Source organism: Sesamum indicum, linkage group LG2, assembly GCF_000512975.1.
Source record: "Sesamum indicum cultivar Zhongzhi No. 13 linkage group LG2, S_indicum_v1.0, whole genome shotgun sequence".
NCBI lineage: Eukaryota > Viridiplantae > Streptophyta > Magnoliopsida > Lamiales > Pedaliaceae > Sesamum > Sesamum indicum.
In genome coordinates this window covers 17,782,043-17,806,720 of record NC_026146.1, presented here as the reverse complement: position 1 = coordinate 17,806,720, position 24,678 = coordinate 17,782,043, and the positions used below count along the sequence as shown (strand labels likewise).

General features: G+C 35.7%; 6 protein-coding genes across 14 annotated transcripts; 2 read left to right on the top strand and 4 right to left on the bottom strand.

The window, feature by feature from the left end:
* Positions 684-4,440, bottom strand: LOC105156623 (ATP-citrate synthase alpha chain protein 1). 2 transcript variants are annotated; one of them, XM_011072807.2, is made up of 13 exons: positions 4,288-4,440; positions 3,977-4,086; positions 3,164-3,340; positions 2,879-3,040; positions 2,698-2,778; positions 2,554-2,605; positions 2,350-2,464; positions 2,159-2,240; positions 1,704-1,799; positions 1,493-1,594; positions 1,290-1,406; positions 1,086-1,202; positions 684-978 (listed from the first exon to the last, which is right to left on the bottom strand). In XM_011072807.2, exons 2-13 carry the CDS (start codon positions 4,073-4,075, stop codon positions 907-909), a joined length of 1,272 nt encoding a protein of 423 aa, XP_011071109.1. In that variant the 5' UTR covers positions 4,076-4,086; positions 4,288-4,440; the 3' UTR covers positions 684-906. The 2 variants fall into 2 exon arrangements, with proteins under 2 accessions (XP_011071109.1, XP_020554105.1); XM_020698446.1 differs by lacking the exon at positions 3,164-3,340.
* Positions 6,177-9,652, top strand: LOC105156621 (signal recognition particle receptor subunit beta). Of its 2 annotated transcripts, none has more exons than XM_011072806.2 (6): positions 6,177-6,570; positions 7,680-7,762; positions 7,874-7,960; positions 8,182-8,330; positions 8,427-8,558; positions 9,072-9,652. In XM_011072806.2, the coding sequence occupies exons 1-6, from the start codon at positions 6,426-6,428 to the stop codon at positions 9,259-9,261; spliced, it is 786 nt and encodes a 261-aa protein (XP_011071108.1). In that variant the 5' UTR covers positions 6,177-6,425; the 3' UTR covers positions 9,262-9,652. The 2 variants fall into 2 exon arrangements, with proteins under 2 accessions (XP_011071108.1, XP_011071107.1); XM_011072805.2 differs by having other exon boundaries at positions 6,180-6,570; positions 8,179-8,330.
* LOC105156620 lies at positions 9,874-13,102 on the bottom strand. 2 transcript variants are annotated; one of them, XM_011072804.2, is made up of 9 exons: positions 12,675-13,102; positions 11,844-12,195; positions 11,504-11,537; positions 11,122-11,346; positions 10,822-10,911; positions 10,575-10,640; positions 10,404-10,495; positions 10,287-10,334; positions 9,874-10,175 (listed from the first exon to the last, which is right to left on the bottom strand). In XM_011072804.2, exons 2-9 carry the CDS (start codon positions 12,164-12,166, stop codon positions 10,088-10,090), a joined length of 966 nt encoding a protein of 321 aa, XP_011071106.1. In that variant the 5' UTR covers positions 12,167-12,195; positions 12,675-13,102; the 3' UTR covers positions 9,874-10,087. The 2 variants fall into 2 exon arrangements, with proteins under 2 accessions (XP_011071106.1, XP_020547769.1); XM_020692110.1 differs by lacking the exon at positions 12,675-13,102 and adding an exon at positions 12,446-12,515.
* Positions 13,999-15,973, top strand: LOC105156618 (patatin-like protein 2). The gene is made up of 7 exons (XM_011072801.2): positions 13,999-14,158; positions 14,283-14,464; positions 14,560-14,746; positions 14,835-14,996; positions 15,112-15,414; positions 15,531-15,703; positions 15,802-15,973. Exons 1-7 carry the CDS (start codon positions 14,021-14,023, stop codon positions 15,881-15,883), a joined length of 1,227 nt encoding a protein of 408 aa, XP_011071103.1. The 5' UTR covers positions 13,999-14,020; the 3' UTR covers positions 15,884-15,973.
* On the bottom strand, positions 16,367-19,679 carry LOC105156619 (CRS2-associated factor 2, chloroplastic). Its single transcript, XM_011072803.2, has 6 exons — positions 18,815-19,679; positions 18,330-18,457; positions 17,941-18,166; positions 17,338-17,465; positions 17,029-17,173; positions 16,367-16,911 (listed from the first exon to the last, which is right to left on the bottom strand). The coding sequence occupies exons 1-6, from the start codon at positions 19,482-19,484 to the stop codon at positions 16,529-16,531; spliced, it is 1,680 nt and encodes a 559-aa protein (XP_011071105.1). The 5' UTR covers positions 19,485-19,679; the 3' UTR covers positions 16,367-16,528.
* LOC105156617 (RNA-binding protein 48) lies at positions 20,198-23,876 on the bottom strand. Of its 6 annotated transcripts, none has more exons than XM_011072798.2 (10): positions 23,668-23,873; positions 23,197-23,280; positions 22,970-23,053; positions 22,640-22,720; positions 22,192-22,331; positions 21,980-22,079; positions 21,828-21,897; positions 21,030-21,092; positions 20,837-20,943; positions 20,198-20,479 (listed from the first exon to the last, which is right to left on the bottom strand). In XM_011072798.2, exons 2-9 carry the CDS (start codon positions 23,256-23,258, stop codon positions 20,869-20,871), a joined length of 675 nt encoding a protein of 224 aa, XP_011071100.1. In that variant the 5' UTR covers positions 23,259-23,280; positions 23,668-23,873; the 3' UTR covers positions 20,198-20,479; positions 20,837-20,868. The 6 variants fall into 6 exon arrangements, with proteins under 6 accessions (XP_011071100.1, XP_011071098.1, XP_011071102.1 ...); XM_011072796.2 differs by having other exon boundaries at positions 20,848-20,943; positions 23,668-23,871; XM_011072800.2 differs by lacking the exon at positions 23,197-23,280 and having other exon boundaries at positions 20,848-20,943; positions 22,192-22,293; positions 23,668-23,876.

The window sequence follows — 24,678 nt, the reverse complement described above, 5'->3', positions numbered from 1 at the left end:
ATTCTTATCATGGTATATAAAATATCTTTTTGGGATATTTTTATGGACTAATGTGCTTTACGAATTATTTACTTGACCAACCCTCATATTACTTTTAAATTTTTCCAAACTTTTTTTTCTAAAAAAAAAAATATTTCTAATTAATGGTAAAGTAATAATTTTCAATTCACCGTCTAGGGGCTATATTATTTTTCATTTGGTGGAATATTTATAATTTTTCAAACAACGAGAATGTATTCGCAATTATATCAATTCATGAGAGATAACTGTAATTTATCCTAATAAATATTATAAATAAAAATCAGTTGTTAAAATATTTAGATACAATAAGATCGAAAAGTTTGTAATTACAATATTGTATATACAGATAATTTTTCTTTCGAGAAAAAACGCCAACTATAAGAAGGGTAAAAGTAAATTACTAATGAAATTATAAGTTTATTTTTGTTTGTTGAATGTTAACATTAAAAAGCTTATAAGATGTTTAAAAAAAATTGGATGAACTTAACTTTGTTATTAGAAAAAAAAATTGTCCGACAATTTTCAAGAGCTTATAATTTCTCAAAATATTTTGAAAAAGCTTATTACAGGCTCTTGGAATTCAAAACTAAAGCCAGAGATGGTAAGCTGCAGAGTTACATAGAAGTGTCCATTTAAGCCGTTGGATGAGCCAGCAAAGCTGATGATCAGTTATATATTCAAGTCAATGGTGTCAACTTATGAGCTTGTTTTACTAATGTCAAATGCAAAACTAACACATGAAGTAGTTATTTCTGTTGATTGATCGACTTCGACTGGTAAAATACAATACAAAATCCTTCAACATGTTGGGACAACATGAGACTAAATACATATAGTGGAAATCAAATGGAACGAAAGAGGTAATAAAATCAGCATTTGGCAGTTTCAAGCAGCTGCACTGATGCACTCAATAGCCTGTTTGCAGATCCCAGTCATGGTTGCCTCAGGTCCATAAACCTATACCAGAAAGAAGCCAACATACGACGTTTACTTCAGTAGGAATAGATTTCGGAAGAGAGATTTTCATGTCCCCACATTTTTATGATGCAAATTGACAATTATACCTCAATTGGGATGCCGATTTCTTCTGCAAGAGTTCGCATTCTTGCAAGACCCTTTTGGTAATTTGGCCCTCCTCTTCTGACATACAAATGCATTCTGGCTGCCTTGAGTTTGGCCTCCTGTTATGTGAGCAGACAAATTAATTAAACCTCAATTCTTGTAATGAAGATTGTATTTGTAATAGCCACTGAGGTTTGGGTCGGTACCTTCTCTTTGAGAGCTCGAATGATGCCACTAAATGTAGCAGCCACATCAGTGAAGTTAGCTATACCTCCCCCTATTACGAGGGCTCTCTTACGGCCATCGGGCTCTGCAGTTGCACACTACATACAATTTTCATCAGTCTATCTGTAAGATGGTAAGAGAAGCAGACGCAGAGTTCGTTCTACGCGAGATGGAAAGTTCTTACATCAATCACAACTCTGGCATACTGCAAGACCTCCTCTTCGTTGGGAGCGCCACTGTATTCTGCATAGTTCCCGAGCTCAGAAGCGTACCCAAGATCTCCAACCTGCACAAGAGTGTAGAACGTTATGTGAGGAAAATATTGAGCAACTGATTATATTAAGAAACTAATGGAATTCTAAGTCAGACAAAAGGCTAAAAGATGAGTCACGCACAGTATCGGCATAGATGACACTTGCACCTCCTCCAGCAACCATAGTCCAAATTCGCCCTTTGGGGTTCAAGACCGTGAACTTCAGAGATGCACTTGTCTGAAAGGCAAACGTAAGAAAGATAAATAAACTTTGACGTCAAGTCTAAACAGAGAGAGCATGCTTTTTTGACTTGTTAAAAAACTTAGTAAGCTTTATACATTAAAGATTCAAGGACAAGGAAATTTCACAAACTCAGTAGGATTAGTTTTAGTGTCATAGCCCATGTAAAGTTTTAGTTTAAGATATCATGATATGAACATAACAAAGATAGCACGGCTATTTTTCACATATCTGCTAGTTTCTGAACTTTATCAGTACAACAAAAACCTGGGAGAACTAAGAAAAGGTTCTCTGCTAGAAATTTTAATAATGAGTAGGCACAGCTTCAGACAGAGGATAGATGTGTTGATTCATACCTTTTCATCAAGTCCGTGAATAAAGCTTTCTGTGGGACTCATTACCCTTCCAAATGGCATTGGGAATTCGATATTCCCCCATCTGCAAACAAGTCACAGTGAGCCATTTAATACACTTACATAAATCGAAGGTATATTGCTAAAATCTACTCAAGAAAAGAAGAAAATCAACGAAAGAAAAATCAGAATACTTTTTGAAGTTCTTAAATGCGGCAGTGTCGTCAAGCTCGCCCCTCATATCCAAGGGATAAGGCTTTCCATCGACCAAGGTGAAAGGATTCATCTCAAGGAAAGTGAAGTCCAAATCTAAGTCAAAGGAAAGAATCTTGCGTCATTGCCAAAGCCAAGAGTACGTTAACTAAGTGAAACTTTTCTGACCACTATCTTAAACATACCTAAAAACAAAGCATAGACTGCTTTGATGAACTCCTCAATAACACCCTTAATCTGTATCACATAAATGCAGAATATGAATATTCCACTCAAAACTATTGCACTCCAAAAATACTGGACAACAAGAAAACAATTGATGGAAATACCTCCAAGGGAAGGGTTGCAAGAAGTGGAGCACAAAGCTCTGATGTGAAAGATTCACCTGTTGGAATAAAGATTGTCTTCACCTGGACAGAGTTAAAAACATGACACAGTTTTAGTTAATCTTGAATAAAACCTTTGAAGCTAAATACATGGCAAATTGACTAAGAGAAACATTCTGAGTACCTTGTCCCAGTTTTCTTCAATCTCAATTCCTCCGCACTCTGAGAAACTGATACTACAACCAAGCCTATCAGAGACAATGTTCAGGTAGAATTCTTCTTTATGTGGAACGAATGGTTCGACAATGAACGTCGTAATTGGCCCTCTGCATCCTCCCATCTCCACCTGTTTTTGCAAGAAATATGTTAGAAGAGAATAAAACTGAAGCAAACTCATTGTTTGTACATAATCACATATGTCGTACTAATTAACAAGGTAATAATATTGAAGAATACAGCCAGCAAGCACCTCTTTGCCAAGCCGATCCTTCACAAAAGCAGCAACTCCAGCCAAATCAAGGTTCAAAGCGACAAGACCACTTTTCCCCCGCTTCCCAAATAACATATCTGGTTTGACGACCAGCTTTGTTGATGAGAGCCAGGGTTCCTTATCTACTAGTTCGTTGAGATTAGTAGACTCGGTGACCTAAACCATCACAAGGAAATATTACATTATTCGACTGTAAACCGTAACCTTATTTTGGAATCATGATAACATCTTCAACAAGCTGCAAGTTGACACAAGTTTGAAATTCGCACAACCTGCAGCCACTTACAACGTACACTGTTGTTTTACACATAGGTTAGTACAATAGAACATCAAAAAGTTTGAGGGAGTACTTGTAGTGTTCTATAATACTTAAATGCAACTCATTTGACTCGCTGGTTGAGTGATTTCATAACAAGAGAATGTGTTAAAATGGAACCAAGGAATGTCATGAAACGATTAACGTATCAATAGCATGAATTGTAATCTGGCAAATCCAACATGTTAGTTGAGTGATAGCTCAGATATGAAAAAAGAGCTATCTGACACCCACCCACTTTGAGCACTAAAACAACAAGAAAGTTAGTTAAACAACCACTGCAAAATCGAAAACGAAAAAAAAAAAATGTTTTTCCTCATTGCATTAACCAGTCTTTCATCTGTTCTTTTGTTGTCTAACAACAGTAAGAACTTTCTCACAACCTTAAAATTCTGAAAAACATGCAGAATGGGTAATCAATTGCCATAAAACTAATGAAATTCTTGAAAGATTTGAATATGAGAGATTGAACTCACTTGGGCAGATTTGATCTCCAACTCAGACCCAGAAATCCTCTTGAAGTGCTCTTTCAACAATCTCTTGGAATCATACTCTCTGATCTTCTTCCTTGCCATTTCACCTCAACCTGATTTTCCCATCCAAAACAAACACAATAATATGAGCCCAGATCCCCATTTCCAGATCAGAATCAAGAACCCACAAATCCAAATGAATTCAAGATCGACATAATCCAATCACAGCATCAAACTCAACATAGCACATCATTCACTTACTACACAACAACATATAAAACTCATACAAACACATAGAAAGACAAGATCTTTACTGTTTCGACGAAACCCCCAAGAAGTGCAAGAATTTCAGTATGTTCAGTAAGAGAGAGAGAGAGAGAGATGGCTGCAACTTAACAGCACTGGCTGATTCCACCTGAATTTATAGTTAGGGAGTCTAAGGTACGTGGGATGCAACAAGAATAGAATAATGGAGTTGGGTTGTGTTTTAGCGGGAAGTTGGGTAGACAAATTGTATATGGACACGATGCACAATACACCTACCCAATTCAGGTGGACCCCCATCCTACCAACTGGTAAAAATTGTAATGCCAAGTCCAAAAAGTGGGACTTCGCTTGTACACTTAGTTTGGAAACCTCAACCATTTTCATTATCTTTTTCCGGCAAATGGTCCATCGCACGTTAGTTGTTATTATTACTCATTGTGTCGAAATTTTGATATAAAGTCTTTAACCGTAAATATATTTGATTGTTAGCTCAAAGAGTAAAACACAATTTACAAATAAACTATTGTGAGAATTATACTGATACGTCCATAATTATAATTATGCGATGCTTAAATTGGATAAATTATAAAAAAGTATATGATAGAAATTCATAATTATACTGTGGAAGGTCTTGCTACAATTATTATAAGATATGCAAAGTAATTAAACAGTCTAAGAGATGAATTGCAAAATTATCTTTTTTGTATATATATATACACATAAAAGTATTACAATAGAAGATTTGTTGAATATTTTCAGTCATTAATTTAATAATCTTACACATTCATATGTAATTGGAATTTTATGTATTGTTAATGCTTAGCGACCTAAATTGCGGTTGTAAGCAATAAAGTTGACTCTAAAGCAGAGGAAATTGAAGTGAACAGTAGTAGTATACTAATGCGGGCTGAACTGCAGTGCCTCTCTCTTTGACTTCAACAAATTCACACTTAAAACAGTTCCCAAAATCAGTTTGTTAATGCATTTGTTCAGCCGTCATTTGTGAACATCGTTTTATGACTTGGACCAAGTTGGAAAAAAAATAATATATATAAAGAATAACATTTATTTTAGTGGCCGAATTTATCATTGACATTATTTTGATATCTGAATAATTATAAATAACTTAATTAATATCACTTTGGTGTACGAATAATTGCAACCGACTTAATCAGTATCAAACTAAGTTTCTCTATTAATAACATTTTGAAATCCAATTCATTTTTTTTGTTTTTTCTATTATATTTTTATGTAATGGTCATTTTATCCTTATATATTAAAAATATAAAATAAAAAAACATATAAATTTTTATCGATATATTTTGTTTTTATTTAAATGAATTGAACTTAATTTCATTAGTTGCAATCACTTTGAGTTTTATTTTTAATATAATTAATTACTAGAATATGAGTTATCTTATGAATATTGATAAATAAAATGAGTAGAAAATTTAAATTAATAAAATGTTATTATCAAATATAATACTCAATGTGGAAAATTGAAAGTCACATGGTTCAAGAAAAAATATATTGATTAAATTATTTATTGTTTATTTAGTATATATATTATATTTATTATTTTGGAGTAAAATGATTATGACATAAAAATAATAAAAAATAAAAATAAAAAACATAAATTGGATATTAATAGTGAATTGGGATACTGATTAAGTTATTTGTAATTTTTGAAGATAAAACTAAAATACTAGTTGAGTTATTTATTATTACTCATGTATTAAAATGATATTAATAATAAGAATCGGGTGGCAATATGAATTTTAATGTAAAAATGACAATTCCTAAAGGGTAAAAAGGACAAAAAAACGTTGTAAGATTCACCAGAATCCCAGACAAAGAGAAAAATAATTTAAAAGAAAAAGAAAGGGAGGAAGAAAACAAACCACAGAACCCGTATATATTTTTCCGGGTTGACGGGTCGGTCCAAATTGGATCTGATAACCCGGGATACGTCCATCTCCTCAGTCGGAATACAGGTGTATGCATATTAGGGTTCCTTTTTTTGGGCCTGGGGAACTCCAATTTTACACTTTTTTTTACACTTCTCCGGTGGCAGATAACGTCCGGGTAAAATCTCGAGAGTATTTGGATTGGGATTTTCCCGCTTGCATTCTACTTTGTTTGCTGAGTTATTGCAGTTTTAGACTGCTGAGTTTAAGTAGAAGCCATGGATGAGGAGAAGATGGAGAAACTGAGGATCCAGTTGCAACAGTTATTGAATGAGACCCAAGAATTTGTCCAGAAAATCCCGCCAATGCAGCTCTACGCCGCAATTGGAGTAGTTATATCCACTATATTTCTCTTCTTAATCAGTAAGTTCCTACGAGATCTTAATTTTGCTCCCAGTCCAGTGGAAATTTTGAGTTCTGTGAGATTTGCTGAGTTGCAGTGTTAACGAGGATTAAGCGGAAAGATTTTCTTGGGTCTTTAGCCATAGAATTGGCTGCCTTGTGCTAAAAATTTGCAATCTTGTACTTTCTATTCATGCATTTTTTTGAAAGCTTAATGAAGCAATGTAGCTAGAGAAATGTACCTCATTTTGATCCTAAACGCAATTAATTGTCTTTATTCTTCTAAATTTTGTTAGTCCCTTTCTTTTTGGATCTCAAACTTCAGTAATTAGTTTCCCCCAGTTTCATCCTGAATTTATCCGGTTTTATGTAACAGTAGCCGTGTACTGCGCAACCATAGTCTAAAATTTTACTTGGTCCCAGAGTTACATTTTTGTGTTGCAATTGCTATGCCACAACATACACGAGTGTCATACCAATTAAGCAGCAGTAGGATGTAAACAGTAAACATGTTAAGTGAAATCTGACCAAATGTTGTTCAAGCTCAGTTTGGATTTTCCGTTGGAGCTTGAACTTGCATCAGTTTGGTTTTATTGCTAAATGGTTGAGTTGGACAAGCTTTAAACAAGCCATTTGCAAGATGAGCTCAATTAGTTTGATGTTTTATGTACAATTTATGATTTTTTTAACTAATAAAATGGAGTTCTAGCTGGCTTTCAAATTTAATCAAATAAACAAAGTATTGATTTTGATTTATTGTGCTTAATTATCTAAGCTCAAACAGGTCTTTGCCATGGATCTCGAGTCTTATCCCAAATAGATTGTTTTGTTTAATCTTTGCCCTGACTAACCTAGTTGCATAACTCTGAGATAAATTTCCTTATCCGGATTCAAGTCTCAGCGTGGGTTAGGGTTTTGTTATAAAAAAGGACGGAGGAAATTTGCAGGAAAAACAACTCTATACTCTGTGGTGAAAATCCTCAAAGAGAGGTGAACATGCAGATTAAATTGTGGCAGACACGTTATGCTATATATAGGCTCATAAAATTTGGCTTGATGTTCTGGGTCATATCTGTGATTGTATGTGTGTTTGGATTAGTCCTAATTTATATGAACATTTTTAAATGCAGTTCGTCTTTTCAAGCGTAAATCATCTAATACAATTGTCCTAACTGGACTAAGTGGAAGTGGCAAAACTGTTCTGTTTTACCAGGTAAGAAGCCAGAGAAGAAGTATAGAATGAGAAACTTGGATAATTTAGACAAAGTCTTTCCCCGAGTTTTATTGTCTTTAACTATTTAATACATCTTGGTGCCTATGCCAGCTTCGAGATGGCTCCTCCCATCTTGGTACTGTGACATCAATGGAACCAAATGAAGGAACATTTGTACTACACTCCGAGACAACTAAGGTGATACTTTATTTTCTGGAAATACACACATGTGCATGCTTATGTAGTGTGTCCCTTGATGTAATATCAGTTTTCAGCAGAAAAGGACTTTATTCTTCCACAGATTCAGAGACACTGGACAATGTTATATAGTCATACACAATTTCGCAAATTAACTATTTGCTATTGCTGATAAAGTAGTAAAAGATTTGCTTACCTAAACCTTGTTTTGGTTGCAGCAGAAGGGAAAAATAAAGCCTGTTCATATTGTTGATGTTCCTGGGCATTCTCGTCTTCGACCCAAACTAGATGAGTTCTTGCCGCAAGCAGCTGGCATAGTTTTTGTGGTGGATGCTGTGGAATTCTTACCAAATGTTCGTGCTGCCTCAGAGTATGTATCATTTTGATTTTAGGCATAGACCTGCACATGCACACGTGTGAAAAAAGTGACTCTGACTTCTCATGTTATTTTCATTTTTCTCCATAGGTACCTGTATGATATTTTGACAAAGGCAAGTGTTGTCAAGAAAAAGATTCCTTTGCTGCTTTTGTGCAACAAGGTAGATAAAGTCACTGCACATACAAAGGATTTCATCCGAAAACAGCTGGAGAAGGAAATGTAAGATGATTATGTTCATCAGGCTTTAATGTTAAATTCTCAGACTGGATACTTGTTTGGATTGCCGGTTTTGACACCCATTACTTTGATTGAATCAGTTGTGGTCAACATGTCTCGGTCAGAAAGGACTGTCGTGGCATGGCCAGCAATATTAGTAACTAAATTATTATCTTAACTAAACAAAGTGATAAATAGGTGGAGGACTCGCCAACTTGCAAAATAAGCACATATTGAATCATCCAAATTGCTGTAGACTATATATAAACCTGGTGTATTTATATAATAATTTTGGGGTAAGATGAAGAGTTCCAATTTCTTCATCTCTGGGTCTGTTGCTGGTAGTGTTGGAGAAAAGAAACATGAAAAATCACACTAGGTTTGACCAGGTTTCTTAAATGTTTATTGTTCAAATAGATGTTGAACTCCTGCAACTGCATGCTGTAGTTTTCCTCTTACGGTCTTTAAAATTCTTCATCTGAAACAAAGTTTGTTATTTGCTTCTCTTTTGCTCAGTGAAAAACTTCGTGCATCAAGAACAGCATTGTCTTCGGCAGATATTACTAACGAATATACACTCGGAGTACCTGGGGAAGCCTTTGCATTTCATCAGTGCTATAACAAAGTTATGGTTGCAGAAGCATCTGGTTTGACCGGTGACACCTCTCAGTTAGAGCAGTTTATTAGGGAATATGTAAAGGCTTAGCTTGATATATGCCATACGGAACCAGAGTTGTGGTTTTCTGTAATCTGCAGCCAGTTTCCAAATTACCCCCACTGCCGATCTTGTGAGAGTAATGAAATGTGCAAAAGGTAGGATCTAGGAACATGAAGTTCTCGAGGCACTATTCTGATGTACGTTAAACTTGAATCACTTGATCATCAAATCCCAGATCCGGAATACGTGTGGCTATTGCAATCCTGGGTGGCTATTCTTTGTTTCTTTGGATTGTCCCCTTCGCTTTTCGTGAGATGAGTCATTTTAATAGAGAAGTTGGATCTTATGATATTTGATTGGTTTGAGAACAGTCCTTTACTGCCTCTTGGTGGACATTTTTATCTTTCTAGGGCCCTTATCCATTTGTCATCTTGTCTAAGACTTGCAATTCCTCTCTTTGTTTCACTAAAGCTTAGTTAACTGAATTAATCGGAACCTGGCAGCGCATGGTGGACATGCTGGAGTGATAGTTACTAAGGTTTGTTTCATTGGACGGAGACGACTTACTGATAAAGGCCATTGCCGTCCTATTTGATGGAACTTTCACAAATTATCTGATATTGGATCAGCCTTTATGAAATGATCGCTAAAATTAACCAGTAAGATGGTAATTTTGCCTTCGGCAGTGTTTGAATATAGTATTAGTTTTGAACAGAGTTTCCACCACCAAAAATCAAACCAAAACCGCATACGATTAATATGTCAACTGTGCATTTTGTTTTATCAAACAATACTCATGACGCATATGGGATGTCACTCGTCGAAGGGTAGAGATTGCCTGCCGCCGCTTTGGAGGTCCCATGTAATCGAGAAGTTATCTCGATACACAAAATTGTTTTATCTTAAAAATAAGAGTAAAGATAGCAAAACATGGAAAATGTAGCAGCCCCACAGATAAGTACCTGCAGAATTTGTTTAGGCAGCAAAACATTGATAAGTAGTATTAGAACATATCCTGGATGCATTCTGCCATATGCCAGTATCAAACTTGAAAGCAAGGATGCTATTCTTACCATATGGGAGCATATGGAGATGACAAGTCTAGAAAAGGATAAGGCCACCTGTTGCAGGAAGAGGATTCTCTCAGGGAACGAAAAACTAGAGGCGACAAACGAGAAGGCAAGACATACCTCATTGAAACACAAGCATGGATGATCCACTGGAAAACAACGAACACGCTTGTCCATAGAACGAAATATGCAATTCGAAAGAAAGGAAACCGCTGGAGGGAATTGAAAACTTAGTTACTCATGGGCAATCAGATATAAGTCGCTGGAACAAAATTAGCTATGAAGGAGTACCAGGCTGTTTAAAATCGTTTCACCAAGTAGGAAAACAGCATTGACAGAATGCATGCAAACAACCAGCTGCACACAAAGAATGCAGTGTCAGGTAAAAGTAAATGAAGGGAAATGTTGTAACTTCAGATTTCACCTCCGTTTTTTGATCCATTAGTAGTCAAAGAAAACGAATGTTTTCTTGAGGATATGTATTATTACCTCAACAACGCAGATATCATGCAAATAGGGACAAGAGCTTTATACTTACAAAACTCAATCGATAATCTTTGCCAGTAAGAAATGGGTATATCACGAGCCAAAACACAGCATCAGTGAGTACAACAGCTCCAGCACACATCTAAATACAAGGTAAAAAGGAAGGATAAATAACATAAGGATCAGAGAATAGAACAAGAATATGAAACTGAACCACGTGCAGTTTCTTTTAAGTCAATCCGAGATGTCTGCTAATCTCTTGGGTCGAGGGATATTCCTCTGTTATATAACATAAGGATACGTTCGATAAATATGATTTATGAGGAAAAAGAAAGATAACAATGATGTTCACCTGGAACATTATCTGCAACGCATTTTCCCAAACAGATGCTGTTCTGTGATTAGGGTCATCACGGGGATTCAAGCTTCTGTTCGTGCTGGGCGTATCTGAATTCTCTCCATGTGTGGGTGCTACATATGAGCCTTGTTCCGCATCCCTCCCAACACGGTTATCCTTTTCGGAATCCAATTCATGTCGGTGAAGCAGATGTCCATGGGTGGAGAGTGAAGAAGCCAGCTACATAATAAAACTGAAAGAATAAGTATCTGATTCTGACCTTAATATAACATAAAATAAGACAATAATTTACAAAGTCCAAATAAATAACATAGATACAAGGGTCTTTTGTTACTTATCCGGCAATAAAATGGACAAATTGAAGGAAGAAAATTACCCCAAAATAAACTGTGACCAAGGTAAAGGTCCACCTGTTCAGCAACTGAAAGAGTTAGCAGAGTTTACTACAACAAAATATCAGAGTACCACATATTTAGAGACCAAAAGTACGGAAGCAACAAAGAAATGAAAAGACAGGAGACATATCATAGCATCAGTTCTTTTCTCTATGTTTCTAGCCAAAGATGTACTATAAGGAAATGTCAGCTCCAGGGCAACAATGCAATAGATTTTAAACTAGTTAAAAACATCCGTAAATGCTCAAAAACTAGAATTGGGATTCAACAGCTAGCAAATTCCAGGCAAAGAAGAGAAGAAACATAATGCAAAGGCCTTACTGAGTGTAAAAATAAAATATGCCAACACTATGGACAATGGTATCAGCAAGAATCAATGCCAGTAAGGCACCAAAAGCAACAATCCGGTAAGCAAGCAGCCAAATGGGATGGATGGATTGTGAGCACGTTCGCCAAGCTTCACCCTTATATAAGCCCCTAGCCGCCTCCTGTTGATCCCCGCTTAGTCGGTTTCTTGACTTGTTATGGCCTTCATATCTCCAGATTACAAGTACTGAAAGCACCATTGCCACTAAGATCCATATTGCACAGAGTAAGAACCTCCAGTTCAACCAATAACTTGGGGCCGTCGTGTCGGCTGTCATCACAGGCCACCAAGTACTGTTAAACAGTCCTGTTAAGAATCTCATTGTTATTTCCTACTCTTCAAAACATTAAAAGTAATTTGATCAACACAAATGAAGCCGGGGACAAGAATCAAGAACTAGGAATAGTTGAACAAACTAACAAGTTAAAATCAAGAAGCGAACTTTCACATGGTACTGTTTTATACATAAATGGATAGTGTCAGTGACAAACTAACAAAATCAAACTAAAAAGCACTATCAGAATCTTTAAGAAAATAAACATCGTAATGTTCACACTTTGAGAGAGTCAAATGCAACTAGGTACTTTCCCCTTCTCCAGCCCGTTTCCGTATCAAAGTAAAAGGGCTTAGAAAAGTAAACAGAGATTCCTGACAACCTTTACATATTCCACGAAAAAGAAGCACCGGGTACAGACAGAACCAACACACACTTTGTATGTAGTAGGCTTATCCGTAAATTCCAGTAATATATTAGGACATAAAATGTATGTGGAGTATTATTATACCTGGATTTTCTTGGAATCAATGTATCATGAGACCATCGTGGGATTTGTATTCCCACTGTTATGCTAACAACAGGAAGAGAGAATCCCAGAAGGAACCAAATAGATAGAGAGAAGAATATGCCCAATTCCTCTTTCTTGATTCTGAGTTGTGTTCCCTACATACAGGGACCAGTACGCGAGAGAGAGAGGGAGAGTTTTCTGGAGGAGGCGGCAGAGGAGGATAGTGAGGAGTGACCATGAATTTACACGTCCAATCCCTGACATTAAGTTCAGTAGGGCCTGCTCAATCTAAACGCTGCCACTTCGATTTTGATATATTATTGCCTGTACTTAACTACTGACCTCACCCTCAATGTTTATTACTTTCAATAGTACACTGCTACGTCTTTATTTTATCATATTGATGATTATTTCGGCGGCAAGTCCATGTGAATTCCCTTTTAATTTTACCCCTCCCTTCATCTCAATCATTCTCTTACACACAAAAATTGATTTGACGCCATAATAAACACCAAAAAGAATCCATTTATATTAACTAATTTTATGGCTAGATTTTATTACATACATAGCAAATCCGTAAATATAAAACCTACTAATTAGTTATTTTTTCTCATTTTTTTCCTAAAAAAGGATTAATTTATTTCAATTTTTTTTTATGGGATTGATTCAACTCAAGAGTTTGTAATGACCTTCGGGGTAGTCCAATTCATGAATGCTTGGGACTATAGAAAACGAATACATTCTTAAATTTATGGAGATTTCCAACTAAAACTATTTAAGTTAATCCTATGTAAAATCATAACGGAAAGATAGAATAATATTTAAATAAAATGATGTGTCTTGACAAAAAATAGCTCGGAGCACTCGAACACGATTTTTTGTACATATTCATGATTAGTAAAATCCTAAAAAAATTGCATAATCTGAAAATATATAACATAATCTTTATTTGAAATATGGTGCTAAATTAGTGAATAATTTGGAAAAATATTATCTCTTAACAAGTGGATAAGACAAGACATGTACGTCCAACTTCAATTCTTGACTCCTAAATTTCCAAATTGACATGTTTAGAGAGAGAAGAAAATCCCGTTATGATTCTAATTTAACTGTTATATTTTTCCTGGATAAAATATTTAATTTAAACTAGGCAACTTTTCCTTACAATCCAACTCAGTGTCTGTGAGCAATCCAATTATTATCCACAACCACAAGCAATTAACTATATATGGAAACTTCCCATATGAAAAGGTAAGCAATATTTGTATAAGAAGACATCCCATGTTGCTGGAATTTTACTCTTCATTACACCTACATAGCACACACTTCAGGCTGTTATTTGGACAATGGAATATACGTCACAGCTCTTTCAAATTCAAGAATGCGTTTCTGGGAAATTGATCAGAATTCTATCTATTGATGGAGGTGGTATCAGGGGAATAATCCCAGGGGTTATCCTCGCTTTTCTTGAATCACGACTTCAGGTATGTGTACTGTTTTATGTTTTGTTTTTTCCTATCAAAGAATTGAGGTACATATTAGTATTTCGTTATACTATGAATAGGTTTTTCTTGTCTTAACTGATCAACTAAGTTGATCTTTACTCAGATGTTGGATAGTGAAGAAGCAAGATTAGCAGATTACTTTGATGTTATTGCCGGGACTAGCACTGGTGGGCTTGTGACTGCAATGCTCACTGCTCCGAACGAGGACAACCGTCCGATGTTTGCTGCGAAGGATATCAAGGCCTTCTACCTTGATGAATGCCCCAAAATCTTCCCACAGCAGAGGTAATCGAGGTCTGCTAGTTTGTGTAGTAGTTAGCAGTTGTAATAGTAAATAAGAACAGTATTTTCATGAAGATTTTCCTTTCATTGTTCAACAGCCATGCACTTGGCCATGCTGCAAAAGTGATCAAGTCCTTTTCAGGGCCAAAGTATGATGGAATTTATCTGCATTCTCTAATCAAGGAAAAACTTGGTGATGTGAAACTGCACGAGACATTGACTGATGTTGTGATTCCAACTTTTGATATCAAGAGTCTCCAGCCCGTTATCTTCTCCAGCTACGAGGTATTTGTCTGTCGCCTTATAGCTATCTGGATTAAGTGATTAACATGTATTTTGATCTGCATTAACAAGTAGTTCTTGTGAAATATAGGTGAAGAATGAGCCAAGCTTAGATGCTTCACTCTCAGATATATGCATAGGAACATCTGCTGCTCCAACCTATCTCCCTGCTCATTACTTTGAAAACAAAGACTCAGAAGGACGTATAAGAGAATTCAATCTCATTGATGGTGGAGTCGCTGCAAATAATCCGGTATGTATATTGCATTTTGTGTTACACGAACCTGACCTTTCAATTTAACTAACAAGATTCCATGCATGGCCACATTGGACTAATCAAGATTCTATGTTGGTTATCTCAATTTCAGACTTTAGTTGCAATAAACCAAGTAACGAAGGAGATTACTCGGGGAAGCTCTGAAATATTTCCTCTGAAACCCAAAGAGGATGGTCGATTTCTTGTTCTATCCCTGGGAACAGGTTCAGCAAAAGCCGAAGAGAAATATGATGCAGAAGGTGCAGCCAAATGGGGTGTTTTGGGATGGCTGTTAAACGGCGGTTCGACTCCTCTGTTTGATGTATTCAACAGAGCCAGCAGTGACATGGTCGATTTTCACACTACTACTTTCTTCCAAGCTCTTCACTCTCAGAATAATTACCTTCGGATACAGGTTAAATCTTTTTGCAATAGTACACAGACAGAGGAGAGATTCTACTTTATTTTGTTGTGTTTCCGAGGCTATCAAAGTTCATTTTGTCTACCTAAGTTTCTGTACACATCATACAGGATGACACATTAACTGGAGCAATGTCTTCTGTGGATGTTGCAACCAAGGAGAACTTAGAGGATCTTGTGAAAGCTGGTGAAAAGTTGCTGAAAAAACCAGTTTCAAGAGTAAATTGGGAGACTGGAATTTATGAGCCCTCCAACCAAGGAACTAATGAGGAAGCACTAATCAGGTGTGTGCTAATCAAACTAGGTTTTAAAGGGTTTGTAATTCATAAAATTGGGGATCAAAGTTGAGTGAATTCTTGTTTGTTTCTTGATTATTCAATAGGTTAGCGGAGTTACTTTCCAAGGAGAAGCGGCTTCGAGATGCACCATCTCATCAACAAAGTAGCACTTCATTGAGCTTATAGATCAAACTTTTGTCACTTGTGAAGGATTAGGTCTGCTATCTCTTCAATTGGAGATGTATATATGTGAATAGACGTTGCATCCCTTGTACATAAACCTATCATCAATTATGAATAAATAAGATTCTTCTTCTTCAATACATTGTTTAAACCTTGATGAGCTTTTTCATAAACAGGTACAGGTCTCTGCTAAACCCCGGCCTAGACATAGGCGGTGTTTGCCAAACAAGAAAAAGGGATAAGAAGTTTTCACTTCTTCTTCAGTCTAGTACCATTATTATTACTCAGTGATTCTCTGTCACAAGCCAAGATTATGAACTCAATTAATATGCTCTTCTGGACTGATCAACACTTTATTGTCAGGCAGTGGACTATGTAGTATTACACAATTTCCATGGAGTATAAGTGCCTACAAGCAGGGCTAATCCATCCAAAAGAAAAATAATCCTATACTTTTTATACTGAAAAAGAACCTGACTCCACAAAGACCAACAAAATACACCATTCCTCTTGAGTAATTCTTCACTTCTCCATTTTGTAATGCTTTCTTTACAACAAGAGCTGCTTTAACAGGCCATGAATAAGCACATTTTTTCATTTGCAGCTCAATAGTAAGAAGTACAACATTATTTTTTCTAAACTTCATGCTCATTGCTCAGTGTTGCTGAGCTCTTTAGCTATCAGATCAACGGGCAGGGATCCTAGGGGGACTAAAGATTCTACCACTTCAAAGGAGTCATTGTTGAGTGTATCATTGTAGTCAACATCATCGGAATCATCTTCACTGTAACCATTGGCCTCCAAACTGTTCTTATGTTTTGCATTTAAGGTCACAGGACCCTCTCTGTTTGAGTAGATTATGGCGGGATAAGAGTGTTCCATTGCCTGAGAAGTGCTTTCAAATTCTTCTATCTTTGACAAAAGTTCATCAGGACTAAGATCAATCTCATCCAGAACTGATGCCTTTCCTGATTCAATTGCTCGCTGCCATAGGGACATCATTTTAGGGCTTGAACACACTGATTTAGTATCTGATTTGCGAAAAGGGACACTGTTAATCTCTGAACCACAGAATAAATAGTATGCAATAGCAGAGAAAAGAGAGCATGCACAGCAAAATTTTACAATCTAATTAGGTGCTTGGGTACCTGAAATATTGGTAACCCTGGAGCCATCACCAGAAGAAAGGTTTATCTTAGGCATCTCATCGTCGTACATAGATTTCCAGTCTTTTCCCCTCCACATTAATATTTGTTCATCATCGAAAGATAACAAAACACATGGTACCAATTCCTGTTGTGGAAGAAAGGGAAATAACTTAATGAAGTTATGTCTTTTGTTCTCCGGAGAGTTTTCTTCTTTTCTTGTTTTTTCCTCCTATCTTTCTTATGGGGAAACAAAAATGAAGCAAAGACACTGTATGCAGCAACCTTGGTCAGTGAGAATTAGATACAAACCTTCAGCTTAGCTCCTAACTTCTTGTAATCACTAGCATGCATTCCTCTGCAATCTATCTTCACCAGCTTAGATCCTTCAAAAGCAGTCCTCACGTCCCTCACCAGGGAAATATAAACTCCATTTTTTGCTATTGTAAAAGCGAAGCAAATCAGTTATAAAAAATAAATTATTGAAAAGACAAACTAAAGAGTTTATATCATCCATGCCTATATAACTTAATAACTCTTAGGTAAATGATAAGTAAAGCACAAAACTTGTCTAACAATCTTGGAGTTACTAAAGGAGATTAGAGACAAGCATTTCTATAGCAGAAGAAAGTGTCTTGAGCGTCAACAAGTAACAGAACTGATGATGGTCACAGACTCACAGACATCCACCAAGTTCCTAAAACAGTAAAGAAGAGAAAAAGTTCCCAGTGCCAGTGTATTCTCAAACAGTAGAAGCATTGATTAATATGAACATGTTCACCCTGAGCTGCTACATTGTACAAATTAGAAAAATCAAATCCTTAGCATGAAGCTTGAACTTGTTCCACGCTCAAAAAAAGACAATACAAAGAAAATCATCAAGCCAGGATAAAAAGCATCACATTGCAATTTTACCTAATTTACATATTGGCAACAGGTTCTTCCCTTTAATTCGCAATTCATCTGCTTCTTCTTTTGTCAACCCCTCTGGAGCATCTTGTATAAGCTTGGGATAAACTGGTGCAGCTGGTTTCCAAAGCATTATGGGCAACTGAGGACGCCTACGGTGATCATAGTTTCTACCACGGAATATATAGACCACTCCACCTACCCTATGGATAATCTTTCCACCAGATTTTTCCTGTAGAAAAGGAAACAGTTAATTAAAAGCAAAGAAGTAAATTTTGTAGCACTTGAGAATGAGCAAAGTAAACGATATATAAAGTTGTGATCAGCAGAAAATAGATATTGATAAGAAATTGACAGTACGTGAAAATACTTTAATGTAATTCCAAACTGAGGACCTCAAGGCACCGGCATAGATTGTCCATATCAACGGTTGGAACACCCAAACACCGAACTTTACAAACTGGTTGTCTCCTCCAATGTGTATGTATCAACTCCAACATGTTATGTGTTAGTCCATCTCTACCTACAGAATCCAATATCCTAATTAATGTAAAACCTTCATAATTTTACAACACTAAATTCTCGATATAACTTCAAACCATCATTCAAACCAACACAATATTGCATTTTAACTAGTCATCAATGTATTGGTACAAGGTGACGGAAAAAATGTGCAAGATAATACTTAAGAAACTAAAAAATTGGAGAGCAAGAAACATTGTCAAAGTACCACAATATATAAAACACATCAAAACATCACCAGTGGACTTTAAAACTTAAAGCTATGCATCATAACAACAATACACAAACTCGTCCCACCAAACAAATTAAAAATCCTCCAATTATTCCAAAGAAAGGAACTAAAGATAGAAAAACCCACCTAAATTCACCTGTCTATTACTAGACAAATACGGTTTTAGCATCTCCTTAATCTCCCATCTCGTTAGGGGCTCCCCTAACACCTCCTCCCGCGGCCTCACACTAACCTTTCCCAACTCATAATCCCTCAACATTTCGTACCTTTTTTGGCCCACATTTTCATCTTCATCGATTCCATCACTACCCAGAGGCTCAAAAAGCTTAATCTTTCTTTTACTCTTTTTCATAGGGGCTTTCCCTGTCCATGGCCGTGGCATAGTAGGCGGTGCAAAGGGCAGGAAAGCGGGCTCTCGCATGGCTAAAGGCTGAGCCTTAGGTGTTTCTGAATAACTGTACATAAATTCAAATGGAGCCCCCGGTAAAAGATAGGAAATACCAGAATCTCCAACAACGACAGCCCGGTTTTCGCCGTCGGGGACGGGAATTTTCTGCCCGGGTTTGATGGGCTTGTAGTATTTTGAGTTGCGGTGGTGGGTTTTGAAGGCGGGGCTGCTTGGTGAATTGGAGGGCGGTGGTTTAGGGTGTCTTCGGGATTTGAAAGGAGGTGGGTATTTGGGGATGGGGATGGGGGGTTTAGGAGGAGGAGAGGGAGTGGGATTGTTGGAGGGAGGCGGTGTATTGGGAAATGTAGAGAAGAGGTTTGGACCTGGTAATGTTGCAAGAATCGCCATGGAACGCACTTTCTTCTATTTCCGTACGTATATGAGTGTATATGAATATGAGAATGAGTTCTCTCTCCGTCTCTCTCCCAGTTTTCTGGTTTATTCTGTTGATGAAGGTGAGCGGGGAGCTGAAGCTGATAATTTACAGAGATTTTTTCGACTCTTTACGACATTGTGGTGCCCGGCAACGACGCCGTGTTGCTTGATTTTTCCACTTCTGTTCAGTTTTGTTTCTTTATGATAATTTGGTTTCTCTATATTTTTCTTGGCAATATTCGTTTCTATTATTTAGCGACAATAATTCTCCCTTCATCGTAATATAATTATTAGTGATAAGGAATATCACTATAATTTTTTAAGATAAACATATTCTCATCTCATAAGATTTGATATAATTACATATATATTTATGTAATTTGAAAAATTACATCCAACACCCTTAAAATTTATTTCTATCTAATAAATAAATTCCTCTATTAATTAAAATTCACCAAATTTGATTGTATTAAAAAATTACATCAAAACTGGAGAATGTAATTATTTTTAATTTTTAACATATTTGATAATATAGAGATAATGCAAATATAATGATAATTATATTTGTTGTCGTTGTATTATATTATACATACGTCAGATTTACAAAGCTCACAAGTAAACTAAATTATAGTTTGTACAATAATAATTTTCCGACAAACTTTACTGCGATCGAGGCACCGGCAACATTAGGAGTTAAAATAATATAAATTTTGTACAAAATCTGTAAGTGTGTGACTATGAAAGGTTAGAAACAAAATAGTTTTGGAACAAAACCTAACACACCTGATAAATTCAATAACACAAGAGGTGTATCTCGGAAGCATGAAGCAAAGTCCAGAATGAATCAGTCTTTGACGTTCTGAAAACTGATCTCCAGCAAGCAATGCAAGATTGTAACAGAGGAAATGAAGGATTTGGAGACACTGACAACGATGATGCTGCCTTCTTCAATTCATCCTTATCAAGTTCTGCAAAGAAGAATGATATGATTTTGTATATCAATGAAGGTTTCTGTCCGCCAAATGGAATTTAACAACTCCTCCAACCCATGAAACTAAAGGGGAAGGGATAGGAGTCAACCAAATCAACATAATATCATACTCAGTCGGCAATGAATTGGACCTGCAGAAAAACACACAAACATTCTACTCTTTTGATTGTATCTGCAGTAGCAGTAGGTGAGCAGTTGCCATGCATATATAATATATTTATATATCAATGCAACATGCAACAGAAAATTGAGTCCAACTAACAGCTAAAACCATTAATGCCTGCGATGCACCAGCACGGTCAAGTTCTCTGTACAAGTTTCAGCTTAACATTACCCAGAGCTTACTTGTATTCCATTTTTAACATATTAGATTCTTCTTCTATTGTCGACACGAGCCCTCTTGGAAGAACCTGCTTCTGTGTGGTTAGTGCTTGATTGTATCTGAAACAAAATGTGGAAATGAATGCAAAGCTGAAAAAAGGGTTAGAATACTGAAGACAAAAGGTACATCACACTTGAGCATTCACCTTATTTAGTTTGTCTCGCACCAATTGAACAGTTCGATTCATAGATTCCACTGGAAAATATTCCTGATATCATTCAAAGAGGAAGGATTTGTCAATTGATAGGAAACAACGATGTGTTTAATGAGAGATGGTATATTCAGTGTATGGAATCAACTATATATTTTAATTGATATCATACACATGAACTTAAATCTCCTAATTGGGGGATAGTCTTCAAAGCATGCAACCAAACATCTGAAGGAAATTTTCCTTTTTATTCTTCCTTTCTTACTTTCATTCTTCACTTGTATATTTCCCCTCTTGTTTCAGTCCCTTAATAACAGATAGAGCTGGGACCAAATTTTTGCTCCATACGTTTCCATAGTCTTCCCTTAGAATAAAAATTTACACAAGACAAACACTGCAAGTTGCTAAAATGCGGTATGGAATCATCTTTCCAAAGACAAGACCATTGCAGTTTCGTCCAAAGACCTTGATGCAAAAGATGGGCGTGAGGCTCGCAAGGTTTGAGATCATGATGGTTATTATTGTTATAGCATATTAATATTAGATGAAATCCCATTTTGGGCAAGAAGCTGCAGTATCCTGCAACATCTTTCTTGTTCATCACTTTGAAAGCAACTGGATATCTGGAACTGAGAGGTGCTCTATCAGTGTCTTTACAATGTGAAGAACATATTTAGATTATCAAGCCCGTTACAAAAATTAACTGCAGGAAGCACTATACTGAAAGAGGCAAACATGAATACAAATCGAGAACACTTTGTTTGGATAACAAAACAACATTCATTCACTAACCTTATCAGAGGAAGCTGATAGCATGGAAGATTTATGTCCACCTGGAGCAGCTTGTGACTTGCTCATCTGACTGCAAACAGAGAGGTCTTATCCCAGGGTAAAGAAGTATGAAGTATCTCAGGACACTCATCCACAGGTGAGCCTAAAAGTACCTTTGAGCTACAATAGGTGTCGGAGTAAATGCATGCTTCAGCAAAGGAGTAGAAACTAAAGGCTCACTCACAGACTCTGAAGGGCCTTTAGACCTTCTAGCTGAAATTAATTAAATTGCAGCCAAAATTGAATCATATTACAAGGCATAAATCATAGGAAAATCTGCAAATGAGAAATAGTAATTTCTATAATTTACATTACTGGGACTTACGGTTTAGTCGTGCAAGAATTTCCTTCCTCCTGCCTTCTAACTTCTCCTTCGTATCAGAAAGGCTCTCATATGCAGGTGCATATGATACTTGTAGTCGATTTCCTAGAAAAACAGACTCATCTAACTTCCTTTTTGCAAACCTATGACCAACCTCAGGTTCAATTTTCAGCCTTCATGATCTAGAAATAACTCTACAAGGTACGTAATTCACAACCCTTACACACTCGTGCTAGACACATAAATATAGGACCATGCATGTAAACATATGAGGAGTGTATTTATGAAGATAAACAAGTCAAAGATGAAGTGTCCTTTCTGAAAACAACCAAACACTGCATTCAGAGAGACACGAGATGATATAAATGTTTTCCTGATTCATTAAGCAGATAAAGGCTCAATAAGCATAAAAATATCCAAGAAAGGCAAAGTATTGATCAGATATAATCACCTGGCATTGCTGACCAGATGAAACTTGATCCAGTAAACATCAGTATATGGTTCACATTCTTCAGCATCCATCGGCTTACATCTGAAAAAACATATCAACAGCATTATGATTTTATTCGTACTCACAGACAACAGACTTCCACTTCAACCCAAATTTGCTAAATTAAGAAAACTTGGTTTTCTTTCTCCCACACATACAACAGGATGTTATTTTTTTGTTTGATTTCGAGGGACATATACTAAAAGTGAACCACCTGAAGAGTCTATAAAACTCACTTCAAAATTATGTATAAATAGCTTTTGCATACAAAGAAAATTTGCAAGAACTTACTCTTCCACTTGGCCATAAGTAGAGAACAACTTCAAGAGCTCATCTCCACATCCCAACGACGGAACGTTCCTCACAATCAGGTATCTGCAGAGAAAAGAAAAAGAAATTTCCAAAATAGAATCTCTCCTTGTCGGCAAAAACCACAAATTACAAAACTGAAATTTCTTCTCTTTGCCCCTCTTCCAGATGGAATAAACCGAGGATCAAGAAAGAAGAAAGCTACGCACTTGGATTCATCGCAAACTGTATAAACGCGAACTGCAGGAGGCTCGTCTTTGTATTTGGGCATTGCTTCCGAATGGAATCATCCGCTATTTGGGAAGAGGAAATAAAGAAAAAATAAAAAGATAAAGGACCGAGGACTGGCATGCTTGATCCAGTTTGCCCAACAGCAGAAAATACAAGGCAGGAGATGGGTGGAGACGCAACAGTCAATACATAAAAGAAATAATAATACGCATTTACACAATATACAAAAATCGAAAACTCCATCTCCAATACATATAACAATACATCAGTTGTCATTCCCCAACTATACAAAAATAACAGTGATATAAAAATCCAGCCAAAGTCCAAGCACAACCAAACAAAGTCAACAAAAATTCAATCCGGCATTTCATCAAACATCTTGAAAGCAAAACATGCTCAGAAATTTTCTCCTACAAACTGTAAAAGAAATTTACAAAGAAAAAAATCACCTGTCAATTTGGAGTCGGAGAGAAGGTGTGCCTTCTGCCGATGAATTCGTGGACGTGAAGTTGGAGTCTGCAATTTTTTCTTTCACTTCGCGCGAGAGAGAGAGTTAGAGAGAGAAAGAGTTCTTCAATTCTCAGATTACATATTTACTGACTCAATCATACCTTTTCTTTTCTATTTCTAATTTTCTGATTGATTTATTTAATAAATATAAAAATAACTAATATATTTACTTATATACATCAAATAAATATAAAATTAAGATAACTAATAATAAATGTATTTTGTTGCCGTAGATATTAAAATGGACTAAATTGTTGATTCAATTTGTATTTAGATAATATAAACCAAAAAAATATATTTTAATATCATCTAAAATTAAAATATTGATATATTGACTAATAATTCTAATTTATTATAATTTTTTAAATACATGCATTTTGTTGTAGTAAATATTGAAATTATAACGAAAAAATTTCATATGCATTATATTCAATATTTATTTACAAAAAAAATATCAAATTGTACTAAATTATTGAAGCTTGTTTTTAGATAATATAAACAAAAATACCACATCTTAATATCATTTAAAACTAAAATATGATATATTGATTAATTATTCTAAATTGTTGATTCAACTTGATTTTTAGATAATACAAATTAAAGTACCATATTTAATATCATCTAATTTATGGTGAATTTAAAATATTTATTTACAAAAAAAAGTATTAAAACTTACTAAATTGTTGCTTAAACTTATCTTTAAACAATATAAATAAAAATATGTATTTTATTATTATATAAAAAATTAATGACTAATAATTTTAATGTATGATGAATTTTGAATATAAATTTGATATAATATTAAAATATGTACTTTAAATAATATTTATAGAAAAATATATATGAGCTTTTTTGGGTATCAAACTTCAAGGATCACGCCTATGTAATGGACTATTACAGAAATAGAAAATGGGTTTGGTAACTGTTAAATTACAAACCTTTTAGAATAC

Excerpts from the sequence above, each read along its gene's own strand:
- LOC105156618 (XM_011072801.2), top strand. The coding sequence starts at position 14,021 with ATGGAATATACGTCACAGCTCTTTCAAATTCAAGAATGCGTTTCTGGG. Across the intron at positions 14,465-14,559 it reads AAAATCTTCCCACAGCAGAG|CCATGCACTTGGCCATGCTG; the intron begins GTAATCGAGGTC and ends ATTGTTCAACAG. Across the intron at positions 15,415-15,530 it reads ATAATTACCTTCGGATACAG|GATGACACATTAACTGGAGC; the intron begins GTTAAATCTTTT and ends CACATCATACAG.
- LOC105156623 (XM_011072807.2), bottom strand. The coding sequence starts at position 4,075 with ATGGCAAGGAAGAAGATCAGAGAGTATGATTCCAAGAGATTGTTGAAA. Across the intron at positions 3,341-3,976 it reads TGGAGATCAAATCTGCCCAA|GTCACCGAGTCTACTAATCT; the intron begins GTGAGTTCAATC and ends GTGATGGTTTAG. Across the intron at positions 1,203-1,289 it reads TTCGAGCTCTCAAAGAGAAG|GAGGCCAAACTCAAGGCAGC; the intron begins GTACCGACCCAA and ends CTCACATAACAG.
- LOC105156621 (XM_011072805.2), top strand. The coding sequence starts at position 6,426 with ATGGATGAGGAGAAGATGGAGAAACTGAGGATCCAGTTGCAACAGTTA. Across the intron at positions 7,961-8,178 it reads TACACTCCGAGACAACTAAG|CAGAAGGGAAAAATAAAGCC; the intron begins GTGATACTTTAT and ends TTTTGGTTGCAG. Across the intron at positions 8,559-9,071 it reads AAACAGCTGGAGAAGGAAAT|TGAAAAACTTCGTGCATCAA; the intron begins GTAAGATGATTA and ends TCTTTTGCTCAG.
- LOC105156619 (XM_011072803.2), bottom strand. The coding sequence starts at position 19,484 with ATGGCGATTCTTGCAACATTACCAGGTCCAAACCTCTTCTCTACATTT. Across the intron at positions 17,466-17,940 it reads GTTGCCAATATGTAAATTAG|CAAAAAATGGAGTTTATATT; the intron begins GTAAAATTGCAA and ends CTTTTACAATAG. Across the intron at positions 17,174-17,337 it reads AGTTAGGAGCTAAGCTGAAG|GAATTGGTACCATGTGTTTT; the intron begins GTTTGTATCTAA and ends CTTCCACAACAG.
- LOC105156620 (XM_011072804.2), bottom strand. The coding sequence starts at position 12,166 with ATGACAGCCGACACGACGGCCCCAAGTTATTGGTTGAACTGGAGGTTC. Across the intron at positions 10,641-10,821 it reads AAGATTATCGATTGAGTTTT|CTGGTTGTTTGCATGCATTC; the intron begins GTAAGTATAAAG and ends CTTTGTGTGCAG. Across the intron at positions 10,176-10,286 it reads TCTCCATATGCTCCCATATG|GTACTTATCTGTGGGGCTGC; the intron begins GTAAGAATAGCA and ends CAAATTCTGCAG.
- LOC105156617 (XM_020691848.1), bottom strand. The coding sequence starts at position 23,258 with ATGCCCAAATACAAAGACGAGCCTCCTGCAGTTCGCGTTTATACAGTT. Across the intron at positions 22,721-22,969 it reads ACTTATGGCCAAGTGGAAGA|ATGTAAGCCGATGGATGCTG; the intron begins GTAAGTTCTTGC and ends ATGTTTTTTCAG. Across the intron at positions 21,093-21,827 it reads TATCAGCTTCCTCTGATAAG|GAATATTTTCCAGTGGAATC; the intron begins GTTAGTGAATGA and ends GAATGATATCAG.